The sequence below is a fragment of the Heptranchias perlo genome, chromosome 31 (genome assembly GCF_035084215.1).
Source record: "Heptranchias perlo isolate sHepPer1 chromosome 31, sHepPer1.hap1, whole genome shotgun sequence".
In the NCBI taxonomy this organism is placed as follows: Eukaryota; Metazoa; Chordata; class Chondrichthyes; order Hexanchiformes; family Hexanchidae; genus Heptranchias; species Heptranchias perlo.
In genome coordinates, this window is record NC_090355.1 from 413,685 (window position 1) to 436,307 (window position 22,623).

At 58.8% G+C, this 22,623-nt stretch overlaps 1 protein-coding gene across 1 annotated transcript in view; it reads right to left on the reverse strand.

Moving 5' to 3' along the window:
• Nucleotides 1–637: 637 nt before the first annotated feature.
• Nucleotides 638–22,623, reverse strand: part of LOC137300317 (discoidin domain-containing receptor 2-like) — a 33,393-nt gene continuing 11,407 nt past the window's right edge. Inside the window, 12 exon segments of the mRNA XM_067969403.1 lie at nt 638–1,190; nt 3,146–3,295; nt 3,987–4,221; nt 9,580–9,701; nt 9,703–9,750; nt 9,752–9,779; nt 13,865–13,989; nt 14,460–14,704; nt 15,441–15,639; nt 21,121–21,278; nt 21,704–21,791; nt 21,793–21,904. Coding sequence (XP_067825504.1) covers nt 1,050–1,190; nt 3,146–3,295; nt 3,987–4,221; nt 9,580–9,701; nt 9,703–9,750; nt 9,752–9,779; nt 13,865–13,989; nt 14,460–14,704; nt 15,441–15,639; nt 21,121–21,278; nt 21,704–21,791; nt 21,793–21,904 — 1,651 coding nt within the window. The 3' untranslated portion in view covers nt 638–1,049.

Genomic DNA, 22,623 nt, shown 5'->3' on the forward strand with positions numbered 1-22,623 from the left:
TGTGAGGAAGCAACGCCAAAAGAGGCAGTGCTTGTAATGGCCACAGGGAACGATCGAGGAAAGTGGTCTTGTGTATTCAAGCTTTGGCCTTGTGCACATCTCTGGGAATTCAAAGTCTCGGCCTACTTCAGGCTGTTCCAACCTCAGCCTCTCCTGCGCTCTCAGGACATTGGACGTCTCCTCATTGCACAGGCGTTTGCAAACTGGCTCCCGCAGCAACACCGTCCCCGCGGCCTGGTCCCTGGGGGCGTCTCCACAAACATGACCTCATCGCCAGGCCGAAGTATGGGGGGGGGGGGGGAGGGAGGAGGTGACGTCACCCGAGGGGGGAGGAAGTGACATCACCCGGGGGGGGGGGGAAGTGATGTCGCCCTGGGGGGGTGGGGAGGAGGAAGTGACGTCGCCTACGGGGGGAGGAAGTGACGTCGCCTGCCCGATGGGGGGAGGAAGTGACGTCACCGGGGGGAGGAGGAAGTGACGTTGCCTGCCCAACCGGGGGGGGGTGACGTCACCTGCCCGATGGGGGGGGAGGAAGTGACGTCGCCCGCCTGATGGGAGGGGGGGGAGGAGGGGGGGGAGGGGGGGGGGGAGGGGGGAGGAGGAAGTGATGTCGCCTGCCTGATTTGGGGGGTGGGGAGGGAGGAGGAAGTGACGTCACCTGCCCGATGGGGGGGGGGGGGGAGGAGGAAGTGACGTCACCGGCCCGATGGGGGGGGGGGGGGGAGGAGGAAGTGACGTCACCTGCCCGATGGGGGGGGGGGGGAGGAGGAAGTGACGTCACCTGCCCGATGGGGGGGGGAGGAGGAAGTGACGTCACCTGCCCGATGGGGGGGGGGAGGAGGAAGTGACGTCACCTGCCCGATGGGGGGGAGGAGGAGGAAGTGACGTCACCACGCACAGAGAGTGAGCAGCCATTGCGGGCCATTCCTGCACCAGGGACGGCAGTGAGGCGAAGAGGCCAAGTGGTTGGCCGGCGATCTGAAGCACGGCATGACGGCAGCAACCATCACATCAGCAAGACGACGAAGGTCCATCCCAATGTGGGAACATTAGGCCGCATTGACCAACTGCTGCTGGAGGAAGTGGTGAATCTGCTCGAAGCCCGGCCGGTCCTTGATATCGCGGCTCCAGCAGCTGACCATTAAATCAAAGATCTGTTTCGGACACACAGCTGGCTGTGACAGGTAGTTCTAGAGAGAGAGGAAGAGGCATCAGAACCAGAAGAGGTACCCGGCCCACCCCAGGATCCCTCACCCCCCGTCTCTCAATACACAGCCCACCCCAGGATCCCTCACCCCCGTCTCACAATACACGGCCCACCCCAGGATCCCTCACCCCCGTCTCTCAATACACAGCCCACCCCAGGATCCCTCACCCCCGTCTCTCAATACACAGCCCACCCCAGGATCCCTCACCCCCGTCTCTCAATACACAGCCCACCCCAGGATCCCTCACCCCCGTCTCACAATACACGGCCCGCCCAGGATCCCTCACCCCCGTCTCTCAATACACAGCCCACCCCAGGATCCCTCACCCCCGTCTCTCAATACACAGCCCACCCCAGGATCCCTCACCCCCGTCTCTCAATACACAGCCCACCCCAGGATCCCTCACCCCCGTCTCACAATACACGGCCCGCCCAGGATCCCTCACCCCCGTCTCTCAATACACGGCCCGCCCCAGGATCCCTCACCCCCGTCTCACAATATACGGCCCGCCCCAGGATCCCTCACCCCCGTCTCTCAATACACGGCCCGCCCCAGGATCCCTCACCCCCGTCTCTCAATACACGGCCCGCCCCAGGATCCCTCACCCCCGTCTCTCAATACACGGCCCGCCCAGGATCCCTCACCCCCCCGACTCTCAATACACGGCCCGCCCAGGATCCCTCACCCCCGTCTCTCAATACACAGCCCACCCAGGATCCCTCACCCCCGACTCTCAATACACGGCCCGCCCAGGATCCCTCACCCCCCGACTCTCAATACACGGCCCGCCCCAGGATCCCTCACCCCCGTCTCTCAATACACAGCCCACCCCAGGATCCCTCACCCCCGTCTCACAATACACGGCCCGCCCAGGATCCCTCACCCCCGTCTCTCAATACACAGCCCACCCCAGGATCCCTCACCCCCGTCTCTCAATACACAGCCCACCCCAGGATCCCTCACCCCCGTCTCACAATACACGGCCCGCCCCAGGATCCCTCACCCCCGTCTCTCAATACACGGCCCGCCCCAGGATCCCTCACCCCCGTCTCTCAATACACGGCCCGCCCAGGATCCCTCACCCCCCCGACTCTCAATACACGGCCCGCCCAGGATCCCTCACCCCCGTCTCTCAATACACAGCCCACCCAGGATCCCTCACCCCCGACTCTCAATACACGGCCCGCCCAGGATCCCTCACCCCCCGACTCTCAATACACGGCCCGCCCCAGGATCCCTCACCCCCGTCTCTCAATACACAGCCCACCCCAGGATCCCTCACCCCCGTCTCTCAATACACGGCCCGCCCCAGGATCCCTCACCCCCGTCTCACAATACACGGCCCGCCCCAGGATCCCTTACCCCAGTCTCACAATACACAGCCCGCCCCAGGATCCCTTACCCCCCGACTCTCGGTACAATGACATAAGTGACCATTCGCTCTAAACTAGTCGCACCCACTCCAGGGACTTGAGAACAAAGTCTAGGCTGACGCTCCAGTGCAGTGCTGAGGCAGTGCTGCACTGTTGGAGGTGCCGTCCTTCAGGTGAGACGTTAAACCGAGGCCCCGTCTGCCCTCCCATATGGACATAAAAGATCCCATGCCACTATTTCGAAGAAGAGCAGGGGAGTTCTCCCTGGTATCCTGGCCAATGTTTATCACTCAACCAATACCACTAAAAATCAGATTATCTGGTCATAACATCTCATTGCTGTTTGTGGGATCTTGCTGTGTGGAAATTAGCTGCCCCGTTTCCTACATTACAACAATGACCACACTTCAAAAGGCCGTAAAGCTCTGGGATGTCCTGAGGTTGTGAAAAGCACTATAGAAATGCAAGTCTTTCTTTTTGCAGATACAACCAAGTACAAAGGGGACCAGATCCTGGGGTCCACTCTCTGCACCTGAATGAGGGCCACATCTCGGTTTTATTTACCTGCCGTCCCTGATTCCGGAAGAATTCTCCCGTGTTCTCGATGACCTGCTCGTCGGACTGCTGAGAGTACGGCTGCTCCTTGCAGAACGAGAACATCTCCCACAGAGTCACTCCAAAGGCCCAGACATCGCTGGCTGTGGTGAACTTCCCCTGCAAACGACACAAAATGGGCTCAACCTTGGTCTCACCAGCATCCAAGACCCCCCCCCCCGGCAAACCTCTTCACCACACACACTGCTGAAACCCTCATCCATGCGCTGGCCGGCCTCCCTTCTTCTCCCCTCCATAAACTGCAGCTCATCCAAAACTCTGCTGCCCGTATCCTAACTCGCACCAAGTCCCGTTCACCCATCACCCCTGGGCACACTGACCTACATTGGCTCCTGGTCCAGCAATACCACGAATTTAAAATTCTCATCCTTGTGTTCAAATCCCTCCATGGCCTCGCCCCCTCACTATCTCTGTGACCTCCTCCAGCCCTACAACCCTCCGAGATCTCTGCGTTCCTCCGATTCTGGCCTCTTGTCCATCCCCCCCGCTTCCTTCACTCCACCATTGGCGGCCGTGCCTTCAGCTGCCTCGGCCCTAAGATCTGGAATTCCCTCCCTAAACCTCTCCGCCTCTCTCTCCTCCTTGAAGACGCTCCTTAAAACCTATCTCTGACCAAGCTTTTGGTCACCTGTCCTAATATCTCCTTGTCTGGCTCAGTGTCAAGTTTTATCTGAAGTGTCTTGGGACATTTTACTCCGTTAAATGTGCTATGTAAGTTCAAGTTGTTGTTATAAATTCACAGCAAATGGTGGGATGCGGCCTTGCGGCCGGTGAAAGTCACGGCACTCACCAGTAGAATGCTCTCCCAGGCCATCCAGCGGATGGGCAGCACGGCACGGCCCTGGATCCGGTAGTAGTCGCCGGTGTACAGGTTGCGGCTCATGCCGAAGTCGGCTATCTTGATGGTGCAGCGGTTCCCCACCAGGCAGTTGCGGGTCGCCAGGTCCCGGTGCACGAAGTTGAGTGAGGAGAGGTACTTCATGCCTGAGGCCACCTGTGTCATCATCTGCAGGAGGCACCGGTAGCTGAGGGAGGGAAGAGTAGGCAGTGAGTCGGGCCAAGGCACTGACAGGGAGCCAGCCCGGTAACAGGGAGCTGCCAAGGGATCGGGCCTCCCCGCTGAACTGATAGGATATCGTCGTATATCCCCACTGCCCCTGTGTGGGATATTACAGGATATCGTCATTTATCCCCAATGCCCCTGTGTGGGATATTACAGGATATCGTCGCATATCCCCACTGCCCCTATGTGGGATATTACAGGATATCGACACATATCCCCACTGCCCCTGTGTGGGATATTACAGGATATCGTCGTATATCCCCACTGCCCCTGTGTGGGATATTACAGGATATCGACGCATATCCCCACTGCCCCTATGTGGGATATTACAGGATATCATCGCATATCCCCACTGCCCCTGTGTGGGATATTACAGGATATCGTCGCATATCCCCACTGCCCCTATGTGGGATATTACAGGATATCGACACATATCCCCACTGCCCCTGTGTGGGATATTACAGGATATCGTCGTATATCCCCACTGCCCCTGTGTGGGATATTACAGGATATCGACGCATATCCCCACTGCCCCTATGTGGGATATTACAGGATATCATCGCATATCCCCACTGCCCCTGTGTGGGATATTACAGGATATCGTCGTATATCCCCACTGCCCCTGTGTGGGATATTACAGGATATCGACGCATATCCCCACTGCCCCTATGTGGGATATTACAGGATATCATCGCATATCCCCACTGCCCCTGTGTGGGATATTACAGGATATCGTCGTATATCCCCACTGCCCCTGTGTGGGATATTACAGGATATCGACGCATATCCCCGCTGCCCCTGTGTGGGATATTACAGGATATCGACGCATATCCCCACTGCCCCTGTGTGGGATATTACAGGATATCGACGCATATCCCCGCTGCCCCTGTGTGGGATATTACAGGATATCGACGCATATCCCCGCTGCCCCTATGTGGGATATTACAGGATATCGTCGCATATCCCCACTGCCCCTATGTGGGATATTACAGGATATCGACACATATCCCCACTGCCCCTATGTGGGATATTACAGGATATCGACGTATATCCCCACTGCCCCTATGTGGGATATTACAGGATATCGTCGCATATCCCCACTGCCCCTATGTGGGATATTACAGGATATCATCGCATATCCCCACTGCCCCTATGTGGGATATTACAGGATATCGTCGCATATCCCCACTGCCCCTATGTGGGATATTACAGGATATCATCGCATATCCCCACTGCCCCTATGTGGGATATTACAGGATATCATCGCATATCCCCACTGCCCCTATGTGGGATATTACAGGATATCATCGCATATCCCCACTGCCCCTATGTGGGATATTACAGGATATCGTCGCATATCCCCACTGCCCCTATGTGGGATATTACAGGATATCGTCGCATATCCCCACTGCCCCTATGTGGGATATTACAGGATATCGTCGCATATCCCCACTGCCCCTATGTGGGATATTACAGGATATCATCGCATATCCCCGCTGCCCCTATGTGGGATATTACAGGATATCGACGCATATCCCCACTGCCCCTATGTGGGATATTACAGGATATCGACGCATATCCCCACTGCCGCTATGTGGGATATTATGGGATATTGTCATATATCCTTTATCTCTAATACACATTCAAGGACTAGGAAGTACTGAAAATATCTGGTTAATACTTTTTTATAACTCACATGCAAAAGATTCTTCATCAGGGGATCACAAGCGTGTTCTCTCGACTGCTTATGCGAGCCTCATAAATTCCCCATGAGTTCCCGTGTGGCAAATGTGGGCACCATATGTGATCACTACCTCCCTGTGTGTATGCTCTTGATACAGCTGCTATAAGGTCTTACCCTTTGCTGTGCAGTGTTTGATGTCTTATCTCTTCCAATCTTCATTGGGAATGAAAGGTCTACACTGGAATCCATTCAACGATTGACACTCCCCCCAACCTTCCCCTCCCTCCCCCCACCCCTTCCTGCCCTCTCCCCCACCCCCCGCTCGGCTAAAAGCCTGGCTGCTACATCTGAAAGCTTGGTGCGACCATCGCAAAGGCTCCCTGGGGAAAGGCCATGGTTTAGGGCCCTCCCGCCATCGTACACAGAGGGGCTGGAACCAGAGACAAAGGCCATGGTTTAGGGCCCTCCCGCCATCGTACACTGAGGGGCTGGAACCAGAGACAAAGGCCATGGTTTAGGGCCCCCCCGCCATCGTACACTGAGGGGCTGGAACCCGAGACAAACCCCCTCGGGCTGGATGCATAAGCAAAATGTCCAATGTAATGTAAATGTAATCTGTACCAAAGACTGGGCTGATTTTAAGTGCAAAGAGGCACCATAGAGTGTCATGGACTGTAAAACCCCCTCGGGCGCAACGTTTAACAAAAAGAATCTTAAATGAATGAATTGTGAGTGTAATCTGTACTGCAAGTGGAGTGAGCCATCCTACGAGTGTCACGGACTGTATTCATGCTGTACGACCTGTATTGTATTGTTTGAATTGTGACATTTGGAATGTGCTGTATGTACCTTTGCAAATTTTATGAATAAAGTATATTTTTGAAATTTAAAAAAATGTCTTTCTGAAGTGTGTTTTAACTCTAGCTCAATATTATATCATTCGATTCAACACCAACTATTTCTGTTCAACGATCCTTGTATGTCGGTCCCCGCCCCGCCCGTCCCGTCCCCGCCCGTCCCGTCCCTGCCCGTCCCGTCCCCGACCGTCCCGTCCCCGCCCGTCCCGTCCCTGCCCGTCCCGTCCCCGACCGTCCCGTCCCCGACCGTCCCGTCCCCGCCCGTCCCGTCCCCGCCCGTCCCGTCCACGCCCAGCTCAGTACAAGGGGCCTGAGACAGGCTTTCAGGTCTCACCTCATCAGCCCCTTGGAGCACAAGGTAGAACGAGCCGTCCCATCATTGGCATTCCATTGTAAACCCACTCACAGGGTAAATCCAACCCCCCCCCCCCCTCACCGCGGGGTAAATCCAACCCCCCCCCCCTCACCGCGGGGTAAATCCAACACCCCCCCTCACCGCGGGTAAATCCAACCCCCCCCTCACCGCGGGGTAAATCCAACCCCCCCCCCCCTCACCGCGGGCAAATCCAACCCCCCCCCTCACCGCGGGGTAAATCCAACCCCCCCCCCTCACCGCGGGCAAATCCAACCCCCCCCTCACCGCGGGGCAAATCCAACCCCCCCCCCCTCACACGCGGGGTAAATCCAACCCCCCCCCCTCACCGCGGGGTAAATCCAACCCCCCCCCTCACCGCGGGGGTAAATCCAACCCCCCCCCCCCTCACCGCGGGGCAAATCCAACCCCCCCCCTCACCGCGGGGTAAATCCAACCCCCCCCCCTCACCGCGGGGTAAATCCAACCCCCCCCCTCACCGCGGGGTAAATCCAACCCCCCCCCCCCTCACCGCGGGCAAATCCAACCCCCCCCCTCACCGCGGGGTAAATCCAACCCCCCCACCTCACCGCGGGCAAATCCAACCCCCCCCCTCACCGCGGGGCAAAATCCAACCCCCCCCCCCTCACCGCGGGCAAATCCAACCCCCCCCACCTCACCGCGGGCAAATCCAACCCCCCCCCTCACCGCGGGGTAAATCCAACCCCCCCTCACCGCGGGGCAAATCCAACCCCCCCCCCCCTCACCGCGGGCAAATCCAACCCCCCCCCTCACCGCGGGGTAAATCCAACCCCCCCCACCTCACCGCGGGGTAAATCCAACACCCCCCCCTCACCGCGGGGCAAATCCAACCCCCCCCCCTCACCGCGGGGTAAATCCAACACCCCCCCTCACCGCGGGGCAAATCCAACCCCCCCCTCACCCGCGGGGCAAATCCAACCCCCCCACCTCACCGCGGGCAAATCCAACCCCCCCCCTCACCGCGGGGTAAATCCAACACCCCCCCTCACGCGGGGCAAATCCAACCCCCCCCCCCTCACCGCGGGGCAAATCCAACCCCCCCCCCTCACCGCGGGGTAAATCCAACCCCCCCCCTCACCGCGGGGTAAATCCAACACCCCCCCTCACCGCGGGGTAAATCCAACCCCCCCCTCCACCGCGGGGTAAATCCAACACCCCCCCTCACCGCGGGGTAAATCCAACACCCCCCCCCCCCTCACCGCGGGGCAAATCCAACCCCCACCTCACCGCGGGGCAAATCCAACCCCCTCCCTCACGCGGGGTAAATCCAACACCCCCCCCCCTCACCGCGGGGCAAATCCAACACCCCCCCTCACCGCGGGGTAAATCCAACCCCCCCCTCACCGCGGGGGTAAATCCAACACCCCCCCCCCCTACCGCGGGGCAAATCCAACACCCCCCCTCACCGCGGGGTAAATCCAACCCTCCCTCACCGCGGGGTAAATCCAACCCCCCCACCTCACCGCGGGGCAAATCCACACACCCCCCTCCCTCACCGCGGGGTAAATCCAACCCCCCCCCCCCCCCTCACCGCGGGGTAAATCCAACCCCCCCCCCCCCTCACCGCGGGGTAAATCCAACCCCCCCCCTCACCGCGGGGTAAATCCAACCCCTCCCCCTCACCGCGGGGTAAATCCAACCCCCCCCCCTCACCGCGGGGTAAATCCAACACCCCCCCCCTCACCGCGGGGTAAATCCAACCCCCCCCCTCACCGCGGGGTAAATCCAACCCCCCCACCCATCACCCCTGCCCCGGTTTGTAAGGAGGGGATGGTGAATCAGTGCTCACCATGTCAGGACCAATCTCTGACCTGCGCTGCCAACAAGCTCAGCTCCCTGCTGGCAGACCAGCCTCAGTAAAAATGACCGTGGCTCAGTGGTATCTCTCTCACCTCTGACTCAGAAGGTCGTGGGTTCAAGTCCACTCCAGAGACTTGAGCACAAAACCTCCAACGGTGCAGTACTGAGGGAGTGCTGAACTGTCGGAGGTGCTGTCTTTCGGATGAGACGTTAAACCGAGGACCCGTCTGCCCCCTCAGGTGGATGTGAAAGATCTCATGGCACTATTTCAAAGAAAAGGAGTTCTCCCCAGTGTCCTGGTCAATATTTATCACTCAACCAACATCACTAGATTAATTGGCCATGCTTTCACTGTGGGATCTTGCTGTGCACAAATTGGCTGTACTGTTTCCTACATTGTAACAGTGATTACACTTCAAAAATACTTCATTGGCTGGGATGCGCTTTGGGACGTCCTGAGGATGTGAAAGGCGCTATAGCAATGAGACTTCTTTCCTTGTATTTCTCCAGGGCATCGCCCTAATCTGTGCCCTCCCACCCTGCCAGTTAATTGTAGTACTGTGCCCATGGTTGCCGACCTCCTACCTGACGCTGGGGATGTTGTTTGCCAGGGTGAAGTGGTTCTCCAGCTCCCGCTGGGACAGGAACTGGTTGAGGTCCCCGTTCTCCATGTACTCAGTGACCATGCAGAGCGGGTCGTCACGGATACCAGACTCCGAGCAGCCGGATAATGTTTGGGTCCTTCAGCCGGGACACTGATCTTCACCTCTTTGAGGAAGTTATTCCTGGAAAGGATGCACAGGGGGTTAAGTGGGATCTGTGCCCGTGTCCGATAGAGCAGGGCCCCTGCCCTGGTGATTCTGGGCACCACAGGATGGGGGTGGCAGCTCGTGTCGGATCGGCCGAGCCGCACAGTGTGGCATCAAGGGGGGCTCGAAGCCCGGCTAGAAAAACATAGAAAATAGGAGCAGGAGTAGGCCATTCGGCCCTTTGAGCCTGCTCCGCCATTCAATATGATCATGGCTGATCCTCTATCTCAATACCATATTCCCGCTCTCTCCCCACACCCCTTGATGCCTTTTGTGTCTAGAAATCTATCTATCTCCTTCTTAAATATATTCAGTGACTTGGCCTCCACAGCCTTCTGTGGTAGAGAATTCCACAGGTTCACCATCCTCTGAGTGAAGAAATTTCTCCTCATCTCAGTCCTAAATGTCCTACCCCCTATCCTGAGACTGTGACCCCTCGTTCTGGACCCCCCCCCCCGCAGCCAGGGAAACATCCTCCCTGCTTCCAGTCTGTCTGACCCTGTCAGAATTTTATATGTTTCAATGAGATCCCCTCTCATTCTTCTAAACTCGAGTGAATACAGGCCGAGTCGACCCAATCTCTCCTCATACGACAGTCCTGCCATCCCAGGAATCAGTCTGGTGAACCTTCGCTGTACTCCCTCTATGGCAACTATATCCTTTCTTAGGTAAGGAGACCCAAAACTGCACACAATACTCCAGGTGTGGTCTCACCAAGGCCCTGTATAACTGCAGTGAGACATCCTTGCTCCTGTACTCAAATCCTCTTGCAATGAAGGCCAACATACCATTTTTCTTCCTAACTGCTTGCTGCACCTGCATGTTTGCTTTCAGTGACTGGTGTACAAGGACACCCAGGTCCCTTTGTACATCATCATTTCCCAATCTATCGCCATTTAATAATACTCTGCCTTTCTGTTTTTCTTTCCGAAGTGGATAACTTCACATTTACCCACATTATATTGCACCTGCCATGTATTTGCCCACTCACTCAACTTGTCTAAATCGCCTTGAAACCTCTTTGCATCCTCCTCACAACTCACAATCCCACTAGTTTTGTGTTATCAGCAAACTTGGAATTATTACATTGGTTCCCTCATCCAAATCATTGATATATATTGTGAATAGCTGGGCCCAAGCCACTGATCCCTGTGGTATCCCACCAGTCACTGCCTGACACCCCGAAAAAGACCCATTTATTCCTACTCTCTGTTTCCTGTCTGTTAACCAATTTTCAATCCATGCCAGTATATTCCCCCCAATCCCATGTGCTTTAATTTTGCACACTGACCTCTTATGTGGGACTTTATCAAAGGCCTTCTGAAAATCCAAATACACCACATCCACTGGTTCTCCCTTATCTTATTCTACCAGTTACATCCTCAAAAAACTCCAGTAGGTTTGTCAAACATGATTTCCCTTTCAGAAATCCATGTTGACTTTGTCTAATCCCATTGATATTTTCTAAGTGTCCCGTTATCACATCCTTTATAATAGACTCGAGCATTTTCCCTACTACTGATGTTAGGCTAACCGGTCTGTAGTTCCCTGTTTTCTCTCTCCCTCCTTTTTTAAATAGTGGGGTTACATTTGCTACCCTCCAATCTGCAGGAACTGTTCCATAATCGATAGAATTTTGGAAGATGACAACTAATACATCCACTATTTCCATGGCTACCTCTTTTAGTACTCTGGGATGAGGATTATCAGGCCCTGGGGATTTATCGGCTTTCAGTCCCATTAATTTCTCCAGCACTATTTTTTTTACTAATACTAATTTCCTTTAATTCCTCCTTCTCACTAGTCCCTTGGTTCCCTAGCATTTCTGGGAAGTTATTTGTGTCCTCTTCCGTGAAGACAGAACCAAAGTATTTGTTTAATTGCTCTGCCATTTCCTTGTTCCCCATTATAAATTCTCCCTTTTCTGACTGTAAGGAACCTACATTTGTCTTCATTAATCTTTTTCTTTTCACATACTTGTAGAAGCGTTTACCAGTCCACTTTTATGTTCCTTGCAAGTTTACTCTCATACTCTATTTTTCCTCTTAATCAAATCTCTTGGTCCTTTTTTGCTGAATTCTAAACTGCTCCAATCCTCAGGCTTGCTACTTTTTCTGGCAACTTTATATGACTCCTCTTTGGATCTAATACTATCCTTAATTTCTTTTGTTAGCCATGGTTGGGCCACTTTTCCTTTTGTGTTTTGCGCCAGAAAGGAATGTATAATTGTTGCAATTCATGCATTCGTTCCTTAAATGTTAGCCATTGCCTATCCACCGTCATGCCTTTTAATGAAGCTTCCCAATCTATCATAGCCAACTCACTCCTCATACCTTCGTGGTTTCCTTTGTTTAGATTAGGACCTAGTTTCGTATTGGACTACTTCACTTACCATCTTAATGAAGAATTCTATCATGTTATGGTCACTCTTCCCTAAAGGACCCCGCACCAACAAGACTATTAATTAGCCCCTTCTCATTGCACCCAATCGAGGATAGCCTGTTCCCTGGTTGGCTCCTCAATGTACTGGTCTAAAAAACCATCTCGTACACACTCCAGGAATTCATCCTCCACAGTATTATTGCTAATTCTGGTTAGCCAGTCTATATGTAGATTAAAGTCACCCATGATTATTGTAGTGCCCTTGTTACATGCATCTCTAATTTCCTGTTTGATCCCATCCCCAACATTACCACTACTTGTTTGGAGGCCTATAGACAACTCCCACCAGTGTTTTCTGCCCCTTTGTGCTTCTTAACTCCACCCAGACTGATTCTGCATCTTGATTTTCTGACCCAATATCCTTTCTCACTATGCTCTGATTTCATTCTTTACAAACAACGCCACCCCACCTCCTTTTCCTTTTTGCCTGTCCTTCCTAAATATCGAATACCCTTGGATATTCAGCTCCCAGCCTTGGTCACCCTGCAGCCATGTTTCTGTAATTGCAATTACATCGTATCCGTTTACATCTATTTGCGCTGTTCATTCATCTACCTTATTACGGATGTCTCGTGCATTCAGATACAGGGCCTTTAGATTTGTCTTTCAAACATTTTTAGACATCTTAACAATTTTTTTGTACTATGACCCTATGTATCTTACTACCAATTTTTCTTACCCGGACCCTATTTGTTGTCTTTTGTTTGTATGCTCTGTCCCTTCCTGACACAATCTGGTTATCCTTACCCCAATCATTTTCCTGCACTGCTTCCTTGCCTTTTCTCTTTAGCATTCTAGATTTCTCTCCACCGGGACCCTCCCCCCACCAACTTATTTAGTGTAAAGCCCTATCTACCTCCCTAGTTATTTGATTCGCTAGATCTCTGGTCCCAGCATGGTTCAGGTGCAGTCCATCCTAATGGAACAGCTCTCTCTTTCCCCAGTACTGGTGCCAGTGGCCCCACAAATCGAAACCCACTTCTCCCACACCAATCTTTGAGCCATTCATCTCTCTGATCTTATTGACCCTCGGCCAATTTTCTCGTGGCTCAGGTAATAATCCAGAGATTATTACCTTTGTGGTTTTGCTTTTTAATTTAGTCCCTAGCTGCTCAAACTCTCTCAGCAGAACCTTTTTCTTAGTCCTACCTATGTCGTTGGTACCTACATGGACCATGACAACTGGATCCTTCCCCTCCCACTCCAAGTTTTTCTCCAACCCGGAGGAGATGTCCTTAACCCTGGCACTGGGTAGGCAACACAGCCTTCGGGACTCATGCTCCTGGCTGCAGAGAACAGTGTCTATCCCCCTAACTATACTGTCGCCTACTACACCCCACCTTCCTTTTTACTCCCCCCCCACTTGAACGGCTTCCCGTACCACGGTGCTGTGGTCAGTTTGCTCGTCCTCCCCACAGTCCCCACGGGCTGCAAGAACCTTGAATCTATTGGACGGTGTCTGCAGTCTCGAGAACACCCAATCCCTCTCTGGACCAATCCACAGGCCCTCATCTGTACCTCAGCCCAGGCTCCCCAGCAGACAGGCAACAGCTGGCTTGTACAGGCTCCCCCTCCCACCCTCCCCGGCACGGTGCAGGCAGAGGGCCCGGAGCGGGTACCTGGCGTTTGTCGTGGCATCCGACCGCAACATCTTCACGGCCACCAGCACCGACTTGTGTCCAGCATTGAAGAGGAATTCAGGCCGCAGCAACTCGTGCAGACTCACTGCCTCACACAGGTGGACCTGGAGAAAGAGCACGGGCGTCGTCACTCGGAGTCACTCCAGCCACTCGTATCCTCCCTCCCTCCCTCCCGACCGATCCCTCATTTTCCACCCCCCCACCGACCCCCACCTCCCTCGCCACGCCCCAACCAACCCCTTCCTCCCCTTCCCCCCCTTACCGACCCCCACTCCCCCTGACCAACTCCTCCCTCTCCACCTCCTGAGTGAACCCCCCCACCCCCGACCAACACCCCCTCCTCCCTACCAACTCCCTATACCCCCCCTCCCAACTGACCCCTCACTCCCCCCAGCCAACTCCTCACTCCCACCTCCCAGTGACCCACACGCTCACCTCTGCCCTCAAACTGCCCACAGAGATTCAGTGGAGACTTGCAATCGCTGGTTTGGGCCAGGAGCTTGCCGTGGGCATGTGCCACGGTTACACTGTGGGCAGGGACCAGGTCGCCGGGCCGTGTTATAAAGACACTCACCTCCCCAAACTGCCCCTCCCCCAACTTCTCCTTGAAGTGCAACTGATGTCGAGAGATCTCCCCCACCGCGAGCTCCATCTTGATGAGAGAGTCCACGGTCAGTGCTGGAACCGCATATGTGTTGTTCCCAGTCACCCCCTGCAGGCTGACTATATCGGCCTCTGCGTAGTGCGGGACCTTGCTCTGGAATCCCTGGTGCGGAGTGGTTTTCGTTAGATCGGGTTCTGCGTAATCCCCGCTGCATGCTGGGAAAAGGACAGGAACATGAAACATGTCCAGTTACAAATACACCACCTCCCCCCTCCCTCATTCCCAGCTCACTCTCACTTCCATTCCAGTTAACTACAGCCCACCCTCCCCATCTCTGTCATTCTTGGACCTCAATGTGAGAGGTAATGTGCCAGATTGATGGCTGTGATGGGAGGGTCGGGTACCAGAGGGATGGGCTGAATGGCCTTGGGCAAACTGTATTGGGCACCCACTGGAGACCAACCTGTTCAGCAATCCTGGATCAACAAGTGATAACCAGGCTTGTAGCTGAATTTCTACATACAGCTCAGACTTGTGTGGTTGGTGTGTGCTCACTCCCCACATCCTGGAGACTTCACACTGTGGGAGAGGGTGGCGGTGAGCCGCCTTCCTGAACCGCTGCAGTCCGTGTGGTGACGGTTCTCCCACAGTGCTGTTAGGAAGGGAGTTCCAGGATTTTGACCCAGCGACGATGATGAAATCTCCGAAGCTAAGCTCTTGGCCAGGTTGGGAGATGATGTGCAGCCCTCCTCATTCCAGACTAAACACCAAACACATTCCCCGGACAGGAAGGACACAATTCCCCCTGAGCTGAAGAGATCGAGCCGCCCTGTCCCCGAACTGCTGATTATAATCCCGAGGATTTGGACCCGTGCCAATGTGATTTACACCCCCTCCCCCATCCTGATCCCATGCCCACCACTAACAGCCCAGGACAGCTCCAGTACTAACCCGAGTCCTCCGCACTCTGAGAAAGTTCTGGAAGCTTGCGCAGCAGCCTGGCGGGTTCCTGGTATTCCAGGTCCAGTGGAAAGACGCGCTCGTACGTGGGGTTGGTCTGGAATATCTGTGTCTGGTTGCTAATGACGATGGTATCATCGCACAGGGACAGGCGCACAGTGACATCCTCCTCCAGGATTCTCCGCGGAGCCTTGGGAAACAAGCAGAGAGGTTACAGAGCACAGACCATAATATCCCCCACCCCCTTCAGATCAGAGCACAGACCATAATATCCCCCACCCCCTTCAGATCAGAGCACAGACCATAATATCCCCCACCCCCTTCAGATCAGAGCACAGACCATAATATCCCCCACCCCCTTCAGATCAGAGCACAGACCATAATAATGCGACGCCCAGGCCCCACCCACAATCTGCTGCCCCTCCAATACTGAAAACTCTGGAATTGCGAGCAGGGGTCCACTGCACAGGGTGGGGGGGGGGGGGGAACAGGGTCCAGTGCACGGGGTGGGGGGGGAACAGGGTCCAGTGCACGGGGTGGGGGGGGAACAGGGTCCAGTGCACGGGGTGGGGGGGGGGGGGGGAGCAGGGTCCAGTGCACAGGGTGGGGGGGGGGGGGGAGCAGGGTCCAGTGCACAGGGTGGGGGGGGGGGGGAGCAGGGTCCAGTGCACAGGGTGGGGGGGGGGGGGAGCAGGGTCCAGTGCACGGGGTGGGGAGGGGGGGGGGAGGGGGGAATGGGCATCAGGATGTGTTGAAGTGCAGCCAAGGCAGGGTGACGGGTGAGGAAGGGGCACATATGAAAAGGGGTGTTAAAGGGACACCGCGCGGTGGGGGAGGGGTGTTAAAGGGACACCGCGCGGTGGGGAGGGGGGTGTTAAAGGGACACCGCGCGGTGGGGAGGGGGTGTTAAAGGGACACCGCGCGGTGGGGGAGGGGGTGTTAAAGGGACACCGCGCGGTGGGGGAGGGGGTGTTAAAGGGACACCGCGCGGTGGGGGAGGGGGTGTTAAAGGGACACCGCGCGGTGTGTGGGGGGGGTGTTAAAGGGACACCGCGCGGGTGGGGGAGGGGGTGTTAAAGGGACACCGCGCGGTGGGGGAGGGTGGTGTTAAAGGGACACCGCGCGGTGGGGGAGGGGGGTGTTAAAGGGACACCGCGCGGTGGGGGAGGGGGTGTTAAAGGGACACCGCGCGGTGGGGGAGGGGGTGTTAAAGGGACACCGCGCGGTGGGGTGAGGGGGTGTTAAAGGGACACCGCGCGGTGGGGGAGGGGGTGTTAAAGGGACACCGCGCGGTGGGGGAGGGGGTGTTAAAGGGACACCGCGCGGTGTGTGGGGGGGGTGTTAAAGGGACACCGCGCGGTGGGGGAGGGGGTGTTAAAGGGACACCGCGCGGTGGGGGAGGGGGTGTTAAAGGGACACCGCGCGGTGGGGGAGGGTGTGTTAAAGGGGACACCGCGCGGTGGGGCAGGGGGTGTTAAAGGGACACCGCGCGGTGGGGGAGGGGGTGTTAAAGGGACACCGGGCGGTGGGGGAGGGGGGTGTTAAAGGGTCACCGCGCGGTGGGGGGAGGGGGTGTTAAAGGGTCACCGCGCGGTGGGGGGAGGGGGGTGTTAAAGGGACACCGCGCGGTGTGTGGGGGGGGGGTGTTAAAGGGACACCGCGCTGGTGGGGGAGGGGGGTGTTAAAGGGACACCGCGCGGTGGGGGAGGGGGTGTTAAAGGGACACCGCGCCGGGGGGGAGGGGTGGTTAAAGGGACAGCGCGCGGTGGGGGAGGGGGTGTTAAAGGGACCACCGCGCGGTGGGGGAGGGGGGTGTTAAAGGGACACCGCGCGGTGGGGGAGGGGGTGTTAAAGGGACAAACCGCGCTGTGGGGGAGGGGGTGTTAAAGGGACACCGCGCGGTGGGGAGGGGGTGTTAAAGGGACACCGCGCGGTGGGGGAGGGGGTGTTAAAGGGACACCGCGCGGTCGGGGGAGGGGGTGTTAAAGGGACACCGCGCGGTGTGTGGGAGGTGTGTTAAAGGGACACCGCGCGGTGGGGGAGGGGGTGTTAAAGGGACACCGCGCGGTGTGGTGGGGGGGTGTTAAAGGGACACCGCGCGGTGTGTGGGGGGGGTGTTAAAGGGACACCGCGCGGTGTGTGGGGGGGGTGTTAAAGGGACACCGCGCGGTGGGGGAGGGGTGTTAAAGGGACACCGCGCGGTGGGGAGGGGGTGTTAAAGGGACACCGCGCGGTGTGGGGGGGGGGGGTGTTCAAGGGACACCGCGCGGTGTGTGGGGGGGGTGTTAAAGGGACACCGCCCGGTGGGGGAGGGGGTGTTAAAGGGACACCGCGCGGTGTGTGGGGGGGGGGGGTGTTAAAGGGACACCGCGCGGTGTGAGGGGGAGGGGGTGTTAAAGGGACACCGCGCAGTGTGGGGGAGGAGGGGGGTGTTAAAGGGACACCGCGCAGTGTGTGGGGGGGGGGGGTGTTAAAGGGACACCGCGCAGTGTGGGGGAGGAGGGGGTGTTAAAGGGACACCGCGCAGTGTGGGTGGGGGGGGGGGGGGGGGGGGGTGTTAAAGGGGACACCGCACGGTGGGGGGAGGGGGTGTTAAAGGGACACCGCGCGGTGTGTGGGGAGGGGGTGTTAAAGGGACACCGCGCGGTGTGTGGGGGGGTGTTAAAGGGACACCGCGCGGTGTGTGGGGGGGTGTTGTTAAAGGGACACCGCGCGGTGTGGGGGTGGGGTGGTTAAAGAGACACCGCGCGGTGTGGGGGGGAGGGGGTGTTAAAGGGACACCGCGCGGTGTGGGAGGGGATGTTGAAGGGACATCGCGCAGTGTGGGGGAGGAGGGGGTGTTAAAGGGATACCGCGCAGTGTGGGGGAGGAGGGGTGTTAAAGGGACACCGCGCAGTGTGGGGGAGGAGGGGGTGTTAAAGGGACACCGCGCGGTGTGGGGGAGGAGGGGGTGTTAAAGGGACACCGCGCGGTGGGGGAGGGGGTGTTAAAGGGACACCTCCCGGTGTGGGGGAGGGGGTGTTAAAGGGACACCGCGCGGAGTGGGGGAGGGGGTGTTAAAGGGATACCGCGCGGAGTGGGGGAGGGGGTGTTAAAGGGACACCGCGCAGTGTGGGGGAGGGGGTGTTAAAGGGACACCGCGCAGTGTGGGGGAGGGGGTGTTAAAGGGACACCGCGCAGTGTGGGGGAGGGGGTGTTAAAGGGACACCGCGCAGTGTGGGGGAGGGGGGTGTTAAGGGGGACACCGCGCAGTGTGGGGGAGGGGGTGTTAAAGGGGACACCGCGCGGTGGGGGAGGGGGTGTTAAAGGGACACCGCGCGGTGTGTGGGGGGGTGTTAAAGGGACACCGCGCGGTGGGGAGGGGGTGTTAAAGGGACACCCCGCGGTGTGTGGGGGAGGGGTTGTTAAAGGGACACCACGCGGTGTGGGGGGGGAGGGGGGTGTTTAAAGGGACACCGCGCAGTGTGGGGGAGGAGGGGGTGTTAAAGGGGACACCGCGCAGTGTGGGGGAGGAGGGGGGTGTTAAAGGGACACCGCGCAGTGTGTGGGGGGGGGGTGTTAAAGGGACACCGCGCGGTGGGGGAGGGGATGATAAAGGGACGTCGCGCGGTGTGGGGGGGGGGGAGGGGGTGTTAAAGGGACACCGCGCAGTGTGGGGGGGGGGAGGGGGTGTTAAAGGGACACCGCGCAGTGTGGGGGGGGGGAGGGGGTGTTAAAGGGACACCGCGCAGTGTGGGGGAGGAGGGGGTGTTAAAGGGACACCGCGCAGTGTGGGGGAGGAGAGGGTGTTAAAGGGACACCGCGCGGTGGGGGGAGGGGGTGTTAAAGGGACACCGCGCGGTGTGGGGGGAGGGGGTGTTAAAGAGACACCGCGCGGTGTGGGGGAGGGGGTGTTAAAGGGACACCGCGCGGTGTGGGGGAGGGGGTGTAAGGGACACCGCGCGGTGTGGGGAGGGGGTGTTAAAGGGACACCGCGCGGTGTGGGGGGAGGGGGTGTTAAAGGGACACCGCGCGGTGTGGGGGAGGGGGTGTTAAAGGGACACCGCGGCGTGTGGGGGAGGGGGTGTTAAAGGGACACCGCGCGGTGTGGGGAGGGGGTGTTAAAGGGACACCGCGCGGTGTGGGGGAGGGGGTGTTAAAGGGACACCGCGCGGTGTGGGGGAGGGGGTGTTAAAGGGACACCGCGCGGTGTGGGGGAGGGGGTGTTAAAGGGACACCGCGCGGTGTGGGGGAGGGGGTGTTAAAGGGACACCGCGCGGTGTGGGGGGGTGGTGTTAAAGGGACACCGCGCGGTGTGGGGGGAGGGGGTGTTAAAGGGACACCGCGCGGTGTGGGGGAGGGGGTGTTCAAGGGACACCGCGCGGTGTGGGGGGAGGGGGTGTTCAAGGGACACCGCGCGGTGTGGGGAGGGGTGTTCAAGGGACACCGCGCGGTGTGGGGGAGGGGTGTTCAAGGGACACCGCGCGGTGTGGGGAGGGGGTGTTCAAGGGACACCGCGCGGTGTGGGGGAGGGGGTGTTAAAGGGACACCGCGCGGTGTGGGGGAGGGGGTGTTAAAGGGACACCGCGCGGTGTGGGGAGGGGGTGTTAAAGGGACACCGCGCGGTGTGGGGGAGGGGGTGTTAAAGGGACACCGCGCGGTGTGGGGGAGGGGTTGTTAAAGGCACACCGCGCGGTGTGGGGGAGGTGGTGTGTTAAAGGACACCGCGCGGTGTGGGGGAGGGGGTGTAAAGGGACACCGCGCGGTGTGGGGGAGGGGGTGTTCAAGGGACACCGCGCGGTGTGGGGGAGGGGGTGTTCAAGGGACACCGCGCGTGTGTGGGGAGGGGGTGTTAAAGGGACACCGCGCGGTGTGGGGGAGGGGGGTGTTCAAGGGACACCGCGCGGTGTGGGGGAGGGGGTGTTAAAGGGACACCGCGCGTGTGGGGGAGGGGGTGTTAAAGGGACACCGCGCGGTGTGGGGGAGGGGGTGTCAAAGGGACACCGCGCGGCATGGGGGAGGGGGTGTTAAAGGGACACCGCGCGGTGTGGGGGAGGGGGGGTGTCAAAGGGACACCGCGCGGTGTGGGGGAGGGGGTGTTAAAGGGACACCGCGCGGTGTGGGGGAGGGGGTGTTCAAGGGACACCGCGCGGTGTGGGGGAGGGGGTGTTAAAGGGACACCGCGCGGTGTGGGGGAGGGGGGTGTTAAAGGGACACCGCGCGGTGTGGGGGAGGGGGTGTCAAAGGGACACCGCGCGGCATGGGGGGAGGGGGTGTTAAAGGGACACCGCGCGGTGTGGGGGAGGGGGGTGTCAAAGGGACACCGCGCGGTGTGGGGGGAGGGGGTGTCAAAGGGACACCGCGCGTTGTGGGGGGAGGGGGGTGTCAAAGGGGACACCGTGCGTTGTGGGGGGAGGGGGGTGTCAAAGGGACACCGCGTGTTGTGGGGGGAGGGGGTGTTAAAGGGACACCGCGCGTTGTGGGGGGAGGGGGTGTTCAAGGGACACCGCGCGTTGTGGGGGGGAGGGGGTGTTAAAGGGACACCGCGCGTTGTGGGGGGAGGGGGTGTTTAAAGGGACACCGCGCGGTGTGGGGGAGGGGGGTGTTAAAGGGACACCGCGCGGTGTGGGGGAGGGGATGTTAAAGGGACACCGCGCGTTGTGGGGGGAGGGGGTGTTAAAGGGACACACACCTTCTCTAGGATCCTCTTCCAGTGCTGTCTCCAAAGGATGATGATGATGATGAGGAGAAGAAGGAGAATGATGGCCACCAAGCAGCCAATCAGAATGGAAGTGCTGCTGGCCTCGGCCTTGTTCGTGGGTCCGTCGATGGTGGGAGACGGGGAGTTGTCTGTGGAGAGAGAGCGGGATGGGGACAGCAGTGAGCAGAGTAAGTAACACCTCCGATAAACCCCCGCCCCCGCCAAGTACAGTCTACAGCGTGAGACTCCCACACAAACACCCACCCAAGTGCAGGCAGACCGATCGGACGGAGGGGGTGGGGAAACGGGGACCGACCCTCCGACGGGGGGAGGCCGGGACCGACCCTCCGACGGGGGGAGGCCGGGACCGACCCTCCGACGGGGGGAGGCCGGGGACCGACCCTCCGACGGGGGAGGCCGGGACCGACCCTCCGACGGGGGGAGGCCGGGGACCGACCCTCCGACGGGGGGAGGCCGGGACCGACCCTCCGACGGGGGGAGGCCGGGACCGACAGACAGGCCAATGTGGAGGTGACGAGAGCCAGGCTGCAATGACTGGGGGTTGCAAACTTACCGAGGATCGGAGTGTTCAGGCTGGTGAGAGTGTTGTTTGGGGGGGCGCTCAGAGTGCCTGTCAGGGTCAGTGCTGGTGCAGGGCTGGGGGCCCAGGCCCAGGCCTCGGCCCACGTCCATCCTGGGGGTACTGGGAGATGCTGGAATCTGGGAACTGTCCTCTCTCCAGGAAGTTGAGGCTGTTCCATCAAAGGATTTGTTCCCCCATTAATCTGTTAAAGAAAACAGGGCAAAGATTAAATTAAAACCTCATCGCACAGCTTCCATCAAATAAACATGAGCAGTGGGGGGCGCGGGCACCTCCACCCTCCGCAGCGCGGGCACCCCCACCCTCCGCGCGCGGGCACCCCCACCCCTCCGCGCGCGGGCACCCCCACCCTCCGCGCGCGGGCACCCCCACCCTCCGCGCGCGCGGGCACCCCCACCCTCCGCGCGCGGGGCACCCCCACCCTCCGCGCGCGGGCACCCCCACCCTCCGCGCGGGAATTTGGTGACCAGGAGTTTACAGCCAAGGACCCGTGAGAATGGCTCGAGGGTGGGGGGGGAATCGGCCGCAATCGGGGGAGTCCGAGGAAAGGGAGGCACAAAGCTTCATGTGGCCTGGAGGAGCAGTCCTGGCCCCGATCCCCCCTCCCCACAGGTCTGGCCTGGGGGTGAAGACGTCACTGCTCCTCCTCCCAGCTCCTTCCCCCATCCCCTCCCCTCCCACAAACACCCACTCCTACCCGTCAACGCCCCCCTCCCACACACCCTCCCATTCCCTGCTCCTCCCCCACCCCTCCCACCCGCACCCCTCCCCCTCCCACACACCCACTCATTCCCTGCTCCTCCCCCCACCCTCCACCCGCACCCCATCCCCCTCATTCCCTACTCCTCCCCCCCCTCCACCTACCAGCTTGAGGGGCCATATGGCCTACACCA